The 9,281-nt window shown below is 48.8% G+C and overlaps 1 protein-coding gene across 1 annotated transcript in view; it reads right to left on the bottom strand.

Annotated features, from left to right (window-relative positions):
- Nucleotides 1-864: 864 nt before the first annotated feature.
- Nucleotides 865-9,281, bottom strand: part of LOC129827201 (cis-aconitate decarboxylase-like) — an 18,873-nt gene continuing 10,456 nt past the window's right edge. The window contains exons 5-6 of the mRNA XM_055887938.1: nucleotides 9,235-9,281; nucleotides 865-2,767 (exon numbers count right to left, since the gene is read on the bottom strand). The exon at nucleotides 9,235-9,281 is cut by the window's right edge and continues 159 nt beyond it. Of these exons, the coding sequence (XP_055743913.1) occupies nucleotides 1,822-2,767; nucleotides 9,235-9,281 (993 nt within the window). The 3' untranslated portion in view covers nucleotides 865-1,821. The remainder of the gene's footprint in view (nucleotides 2,768-9,234) is intronic.

Below are 9,281 nucleotides of genomic sequence, written 5' to 3'. Positions count from 1 at the left end.
TAGTATCAATGTGCTAATATTGTGTATATAAATATATATATAGTATCTATGTGTTATGATTGTATATATAAATATATTTATAGTATCTATGTGTTATTATTGTATATATAAATATATATATGGTATATGTGTTATTATTGTATATATATATATATATATATATATATAGTATAAATGTGTTATTATTGTATATATAAATATATATATATAGTATCATGTGTTGTTATTGTATATATAAATATATATATATAGTATCTATGTGTTGTTATTGTATATATATATATATATAGTATCTATGTGTTGTTATTGTATATATATATATATATTTATACATATATATAGTATCTATGTGTTATTATTGTATATATATATATATATATAGTATCTATGTGTTGTTATTGTGTGTATATATATATATATATATATATATAGTATCTATGTGTTATTATTGTATATATATATAGTATCTATGTGTTTTATTGTATATATATATATATAGTATCTATGTGTTACTATTGTATATATATATATATATATATATATATATATATATAGTATCTATGTGTTTTATTGTATATAAATATATATATATAGTATCTATGTGTTATTATTGTATATATATATATATATATATATATATATATATATAGTATCTATGTGTTATTATTGTATATATATATATATATATATATATATATATATATATATCTGTGTTGTTGTTGTCAGGGAACATTCCCATATTATTGATGTTGTGAAAACAGGACTTCTGATACATTGAGGTAAATAAGGAGGACCAAACAGATCAAGGCTATAAATAGTTTAATATTTTTATTTAATGAAGATTCAAGTACAGAATTACAATAATATACATGTTTGATAGAATACAAGACAGTTTAACAAAATAGAAAATAAACGTCATAATAAATTAATATGTATATACACGTCCATCCTTCAAATGAATTGTTGTTATTGTCAACATCCACTCAGGACTGTAGAGATACGTTGTCAAGGAAACACAGGGACCCCTATTGGGGTCATAGAAATGGATACAGTAAAAGATACTGGACTTAATCATTTAGCTTTGATTGTTAAGATAATCTAATGTACAGCTAAAGTTATAACCTATAGACTCTCCCTCCTCCCTCACATTGGAAGAGATTCTTCATTTTAACTTAGCTTTGAGTCTTTAAATACTTTAATTGTCTCTTCTCTCACATTGGAAGAGATTCTTCATTTTAACTTCATTTAGAGTTGAGTCTTTAAATAATTTCAGGAGTTCTGTGATGTGGTGTGTGTGGTTCCTGTAGCTCTGTGTGTGGTCCCTGTAGCTCTGTGTGTTGTCCCTGTAGCTCTGTGTGTGGTCTCTGTAGCTCTGTGTGTGGTCCCTGTAGCTCTGTGTGTGGTCCCTGTAGCTCTGTGTGTGGTCCCTGTAGCTCTGTGTGTGGTCCCTGTAGCTCTGTGTGGGGTCCCTGTAGCTCTGTGTGTGGTCCCTGTAGCTCTGTGTGGGGTCCCTGTAGCTCTGTGTGTGGTCCCTGTAGCTCTGTGTGTGGTCCCTGTAGCTCTCTGTGTGGTCCCTGTAGCTCTGTGTGTGGTCCCTGTAGCTCTGTGTGTGGTCCCTGTAGCTCTGTGTGTGGTCCCCGTAGCTCTGTGTGTGGTCCCTGTAGCTCAGTGTGTGGTCCCTGTAGCTCTGTGTGTGGTCCCCGTAGCTCTATGTGTGGTCCCTGTAGCTCTGTGTGTGGTCCCCGTAGCTCTGTGTGTGGTCCCTGTAGCTCTGTGTGGTCCCTGTAGCTCTCTGTGTGGTCCCTGTAGCTCTGTGTGTGGTCACTGTAGCTGCTCCAGCAGAGGAGAACAGTCCTCCAGTCTGTCTAGTCCCTCTACAGCCTCTATCAGACCCTCCACCTTCTCTCTGGGGAGGACCGCCCCAGCGTTGCTACGGAACTTCTTCCTCAAGCTGTCATTGGTCAACGGGTTACGCCAGTGACCATAGAAGGTATCACAGCGTCCATTCAGGACGTCCCCGCCCACCAGCGTCACCTGCACCTCGCCGTACATGCGGTCAAAGTTAGCGGGGTTGTCATGGGGATGCTCAACGTGGACACGCCCCAGCAGGGAGTAGAGGTCGGGGCGCCGCAGTGCTTCCTGGGAGAATGAGTCCACGGTGACCTCTCCGTCCAGCAGAGCAGAGCAGGCGTTGAACTGGAAGGAGTGTCTGGCCTCATGCTCCGACTCCGGGAACGGACGATCAATGTACTTGGAGCGGGGAACCCTGAGCAGGATGTCCTGGACCTGACCTACGACCCATGACCCCTGACCCCTCCCCCCTGACCCCTGCTCCCCCAGCAGCAGTTTGTGTACGGCGGCAGCAGCGTCGGCCACCCAGTGCATCCCCAGGTGGGCCGGGAACCTCTTGAACCCTATATCCTGGTTCTCTAGGAGGAACTGCAACCCCTCTTCCTCTGGGGAGGCCAAAGGTCGTGGGGCGTAGTCCTCGTAGAAGGCGCTGAACCCTGCGACCCCGGCGGTGTCGTCCAGGACCCTGGGTGAGGCCTCCAGACCTCTAGAGGCCAGTAGAGCCGCCTCAAGCCCCAGCCGCGCCGCGTTGCCGATGTGGAGGGGTTTGGACTGGGTGGCGGCGTTAGCCATGGGGGCTCCTGATAGGCTGGCAGCGATGGCCAGGGCGTGGCTACACTGGGAGCGTTCCAGAGAGAGGAGGCGGGCGCAGGCTGCTGCACTACCCAGAGTACCCACAACAGTAGGGGGGTGGAACCTGGAGGGAGAGGGGGGAGGGGGTCACATGTTAAGGAAGTGCAACAGTAGGAGGATGGAACCTGGAGGGAGAGGGGGGGGTCACATGTTAAGGAAGTGCAACAGTAGGGGGGTGGAACCTGGAGGGAGAGGGGGGGGTCACATGTTAAGGAAGTGCAACAGTAGGGGGGTGGAACCTGGAGGGAGAGGGGGGAGGGGGTCACATGTTAAGGAAGTGCAACAGTAGGAGGATGGAACCTGCAGGGAGAGGGGGGGTCACATGTTAAGGAAGTGCAACAGTAGGGGGGTGGAACCTGGAGGGAGGGGGGGGGTCACATGTTAAGGAAGTTCAACAGTAGGGGGGTGGAACCTGGAGGGAGAGGGGGGAGGGGGTCACATGTTAAGGAAGTGCAACAGTAGGAGGATGGAACCTGGAGGGAGAGGGGGGGTCACATGTTAAGGAAGTTCAACAGTAGGGGGGTGGAACCTGGAGGGAGAGGGGGGAGGGGGTCACATGTTAAGGAAGTGCAACAGTAGGGGGTTGGAACCTGGAGGGAGAGGGGGGGGTCACATGTTAAGGAAGTGCAACAGTAGGGGGTTGGAACCTGGAGGGAGAGGGGGGGGTCACATGTTAAGGAAGTGCAACAGTAGGGGGGTGGAACCTGGATGGAGAGGGGGGAGGGGGTCACATGTTAAGGAAGTGCAACAGTAGGGGGGTGGAACCTGGAGGGAGAGGGGGGGTCACATGTTAAGGAAGTGCAACAGTAGGGGGTTGGAACCTGGAGGGAGAGGGGGGAGGGGGTCACATGTTAAGGAAGTTCAACAGTAGGGGGGTGGTGTCTGTTTTAGGAGCGGGTAACCTTGAAACCAGCTAACAGTAAACCAGCTAACAGCTCAGTCATCATGATGTCACTGCTGGGTCAGTGAGTACAGGTGTCTACAGTGAGGACAGGTGTCTACAGTGAGGACAGGTGTCTACATTGAGGACAGGTGTCTACAGTGAGGACAGGTGTCTACAGTGAGGACAGGTGTCTATAGTGAGGACAGGTGTCTACAGTTAGGACAGGTGTCTACAGTGAGGACAGGTGTCTACAGTGAGGACAGGTGCCTACAGTGAGGACAGGTGTCTACAGTGAGGACAGGTGTCTACAGTGAGTACAGGTGTCTACAGTGAGGACAGGTGTCTACAGTGAGGACAGGTGTCTACAGTGAGGACAGGTCTCTACAATGAGGACAGGTGTCTACAGTGAGGACAGGTGTCTACAGTGAGGGCAGGTGTCTACAGTGAGGACAGGTGTCTACAGTGAGTACAGGTGTCTACAGTGAGGACAGATGTCTACAGTGAGGACAGGTGTCTACAGTGAGGACAGGTGTCTACAGTGAGGACAGTCTACAGTGAGGACAGGTGTCTACAGTGAGGACAGGTGTCTACAGTGAGGACAGGTGGCTACAGTGAGGATAGGTGTCTACAGTGAGGACAGGTGTCTACAGTGAGGACAGGTGTCTACAGTGAGGACAGGTGTCTACAGTGAGGACATGTGTCTACAGTGAGGACAGGTGTCTACAGTGAGGACAGGTACTACAGTGAGGACAGGTTTCTGTCTACAGGACATAATGCAACAGGACAGGACAGCCGTCTGGTTTATACAGCCTGCGTAGGGAGGAGAGCCTGAGAGTCTATTTCAGTGGTCCTGAGGGAAATAACAGATTCCAAATACTGTTTGCATCTTCTGACCGAGGTGACGCAGCAGAGAGGGTGGACTGTTGTATAAACACCTGCATGTCTGGAGGAGGATTTAGTGGAATCCACCACCTGCTGCAGTCTATTCAACTAAACCAATTACTCTGCTCAGTGTACCTCTTCTAGTACTGCTGGAAAACCACACAACCAGGCCCAGTGTACCTCTTCTACTACTGCTGGAAAACCACACAACCAGGCCCAGTGTACCTCTTCTACTACTGCTGGAAAACCACACAAACAGGCCCAGTGTACCTCTTCTACTACTGCTGGAAAACCACACAAACAGGCCCAGTGTACCTCTTCTACTACTGCTGGAAAACCACACAAACAGGCCCAGTGTACCTCTTCTACTACTGCTGGAAAACCACACAAACAGGCCCAGTGTACCTCTTCTACTACTGCTGGAAAACCACACAAACAGGCCCAGTGTACCTCTTCTAGTACTGCTGGAAAACCACACAAACAGGCCCAGTGTACCTCTTCTACTACTGCTGGAAAACCACACAACCAGGCCCAGTGTACCTCTTCTACTACTGCTGGAAAACCACACAAACAGGCCCAGTGTACCTCTTCTACTACTGCTGGAAAACCACACAAACAGGCCCAGTGTACCTCTACTACTACTGCTGGAAAACCACACAAACAGGCCCAGTGTACCTCTTCTACTACTGCTGGAAAACCACACAAACAGGCCCAGTGTACCTCTACTACTACTGCTGGAAAACCACACAAACAGGCCCAGTGTACCTCTTCTACTACTGCTGGAAAACCACACAAACAGGCCCAGTGTACCTCTTCTACTACTGCTGGAAAACCACACAAACAGGCCCAGTGTACCTCTTCTAGTACTGCTGGAAAACCACACAAACAGGCCCAGTGTACCTCTTCTACTACTGCTGGAAAACCACACAAACAGGCCCAGTGTACCTCTTCTACTACTGCTGAAAAACCACACAAACAGGCCCAGTGTACCTCTTCTACTACTGCTGGAAAACCACACAAACAGGCCCAGTGTACCTCTACTACTACTGCTGGAAAACCACACAAACAGGCCCAGTGTACCTCTTCTACTACTGCTGGAAAACCACACAACCAGGCCCAGTGTACCTCTTCTACTACTGCTGTTAAACCACACAAACAGGCCCAGTGTACCTCTTCTACTACTGCTGGAAAACCACACAAACAGGCCCAGTGTACCTCTTCTACTACTGCTGGAAAACCACACAAACAGGCCCAGTGTACCTCTTCTACTACTGCTGGAAAACCACACAAACAGGCCCAGTGTACCTCTTCTACTACTGCTGGAAAACCACACAAACAGGCCCAGTGTACCTCTTCTAGTACTGCTGGAAAACCACACAAACAGGCCCAGTGTACCTCTTCTAGTACTGCTGGAAAACCACACAAACAGGCCCAGTGTACCTCTACTACTACTGCTGGAAAACCACACAAACAGGCCCAGTGTACCTCTTATAGTACTGCTGGAAAACCACACAAACAGGCCCAGTGTACCTCTTCTACTACTGCTGGAAAACCACACAAACAGGCCCAGTGTACCTCTTCTACTACTGCTGGAAAACCACACAAACAGGCCCAGTGTACCTCTTCTACTACTGCTGGAAAACCACACAAACAGGCCCAGTGTACCTCTTCTAGTACTGCTGGAAAACCACACAAACAGGCCCAGTGTACCTCTTCTAGTACTGCTGGAAAACCACACAAACAGGCCCAGTGTACCTCTACTACTACTGCTGGAAAACCACACAAACAGGCCCAGTGTACCTCTTATAGTACTGCTGGAAAACCACACAAACAGGCCCAGTGTACCTCTTCTACTACTGCTGGAAAACCACACAAACAGGCCCAGTGTACCTCTTCTACTACTGCTGGAAAACCACACAAACAGGCCCAGTGTACCTCTTCTACTACTGCTGGAAAACCACACAAACAGGCCCAGTGTACCTCTTCTAGTACTGCTGGAAAACCACACAAACAGGCCCAGTGTACCTCTTCTAGTACTGCTGGAAAACCACACAAACAGGCCCAATCAGGTCCACTTCACATCCAGTTAAAATATGGCCTTAAAGTGTACACTCCAAGGTTCTGATGTTACCTTACTCTGGTCTCTAAAGTGTACACTCCAAGGTTCTGATGTTACCTTACTCTGGTCTCTAAAGTGTACACTCCAAGGTTCTGATGTTACCTTACTCTGGTCTCTAAAGTGTACACTCCAAGGTTCTGATGTTACCTTACTCTGGTCTCTAAAGTGTACACTCCAAGGTTCTGATGTTACCTTACTCTGGTCTCTAAAGTGTACACTCCAAGGTTCTGATGTTACCTTACTCTGGTCTCTAAAGTGTACACTCCTTACTCTGATTTAGGTTTAGGTTAGGGGTCAGGGGTCAGGGGTCAGGGTTCTTACCTCTTGGGGATGTTGTGGGTTAGTGTCAGGGTTAGGTTAGGGGTCAGGGGTCAGGGGTCAGGGTTCTTACCTCTTGGGGATGTTGTGGGTTAGTATCAGGGTTAGGTTAGAGGTTAGAGGTCAGGGTTCTTACCTCTTGGGGATGTTGTGGGTTAGTGTCAGGGTTAGGTTAGAGGTCAGGGGTCAGGGGTCAGGGTTCTTACCTCTTGGGGATGTTGTGGGTTAGTATCAGGGTTAGGTTTAGAGGTCAGGGGTAAGGGGTCAGGGTTCTTACCTCTTGGGGATGTTGTGGGTTAGTGTCAGGGTTAGGGGTCAGGGGTCAGGGTTAGAGGTTAGAGGTCAGGGGTCAGGGGTCAGGGTTCTTACCTCTTGGGGATGTTGTGGGTTAGTGTCAGGGTTAGGGGTCAGGGGTCAGGGGTCAGGGTTCTTACCTCTTGGGGATGTTGTGGGTTAGTATCAGGGTTAGGTTAGAGGTCAGGGGTCAGGGTTCTTACCTCTTGGGGATGTTGTGGGTTAGTGTCAGGGTTAGGTTAGAGGTCAGGGGTCAGGGGTCAGGGTCCTTACCTCTTGGGGATGTTGTGGGTTAGTGTCAGGGTTAGGTTAGAGGTCAGGGGTCAGGGTTCTTACCTCTTGGGGATGTTGTGTGTTAGTGTCAGGGTTAGGTTAGAGGTCAGGGGTCAGGGTTCTTACCTCCTGGGGATGTTGTGGGTTAGTATCAGGGTTAGGTTAGAGGTTAGAGGTCAGGGTTCTTACCTCTTGGGGATGTTGTGGGTTAGTGTCAGGGTTAGGTTAGAGGTCAGGGGTCAGGGGTCAGGGTTCTTACCTCCTGGGGATGTTGTGGGTTAGTATCAGGGTTAGGTTAGAGGTTAGAGGTCAGGGTTCTTACCTCTTGGGGATGTTGTGGGTTAGTGTCAGGGTTAGGTTAGAGGTCAGGGGTCAGGGGTCAGGGTTCTTACCTCCTGGGGATGTTGTGGGTTAGTATCAGGGTTAGGTTAGAGGTTAGAGGTCAGGGTTCTTACCTCTTGGGGATGTTGTGGGTTAGTATCAGGGTTAGAGGTCAGGGGTCAGGGTTCTTACCTCTTGGGGATGTTGTGGGTTAGTATCAGGGTTAGGTTAGAGGTCAGGGGTCAGGGGTCAGGGTTCTTACCTCTTGGGGATGTTGTGGGTTAGTATCAGGGTTAGGTTAGAGGTCAGGGGTCAGGGTTCTTACCTCTTGGGGATGTTGTGGGTTAGTGTCAGGGTTAGAGGTCAGGGTCAGGGGTCAGGGTTAGAGGTTAGAGGTCAGGGGTCAGGGTTCTGACCTCTTGGGGATGTTGTGGGTTAGTGTCAGGGTTAGGTTAGAGGTCAGGGGTCAGGGTTCTTACCTCTTGGGGATGTTGTGGGTTAGTGTCCGGGTTAGGTTAGAGGTCAGGGGTCAGGGTTCTTACCTCTTGGGGATGTTCTGGGTTAGTATCAGGGTTAGAGGTTAGAGGTCAGGGGTCAGGGGTCAGGGTTCTTACCTCTTGGGGATGTTGTGGGTTAGTGTCAGGGTTAGAGGTTAGAGGTCAGGGGTCAGGGTTCTTACCTCTTGGGGATGTTGTGGGTTAGTGTCAGGGTTAGGTTAGAGGTCAGGGGTCAGGGTTCTTACCTCTTGGGGATGTTGTGGGTTAGTGTCAGGGTTAGAGGTTAGAGGTCAGGGGTCAGGGGTCAGGGTTCTTACCTCTTGGGGATGTTGTGGGTTAGTATCAGGGTTAGAGGTTAGAGGTCAGGGGTCAGGGTTCTTACCTCTTGGGGATGTTGTGGGTTAGTGTCAGGGTTAGAGGTCAGGGGTCAGGGGTTAGGGGTCAGGGTTCTTACCTCTTGGGGATGTTGTGGGTTAGTGTCAGGGTTAGGTTAGAGGTCAGGGGTCAGGGTTCTTACCTCTTGGGGATGTTGTGGGTTAGTGTCCGGGTTAGGTTTAGGGGTCAGGGGTCAGGGTTCTTACCTCTTGGGGATGTTGTGGGTTAGTGTCAGGGTTAGGTTAGAGGTCAGGGGTCAGGGGTCAGGGTTCTTACCTCTTGGGGATGTTGTGGGTTAGTGTCCGGGTTAGGTTAGAGGTCAGGGGTCAGGGGTCAGGGTTAGGTTAGAGGTCAGGGGTCAGGGTTCTTACCTCTTGGGGATGTTGTGGGTTAGTATCAGGGTTAGGTTTAGAGGTCAGGGGTCAGGGGTCAGGGTTCTTACCTCTTGGGGATGTTGTGGGTTAGTGTCAGGGTTAGGTTAGAGGTCAGGGGTCAGGGTTCTTACCTCTTGGGGATGTTGTGGGTTAGTGTCCGGGTTAGGTTTAGGGGTCAGGGGTCAGGGTTCTTACCTCTTGGGGATGTTTTGAGCCTCGTTGGAGAATCTCATCAGTCGTCC

Source organism: Salvelinus fontinalis, chromosome 29, assembly GCF_029448725.1.
Source record: "Salvelinus fontinalis isolate EN_2023a chromosome 29, ASM2944872v1, whole genome shotgun sequence".
NCBI classification, from domain to species: domain Eukaryota; kingdom Metazoa; phylum Chordata; class Actinopteri; order Salmoniformes; family Salmonidae; genus Salvelinus; species Salvelinus fontinalis.
This window is presented reverse-complemented; position numbering and strand designations above follow the sequence as displayed.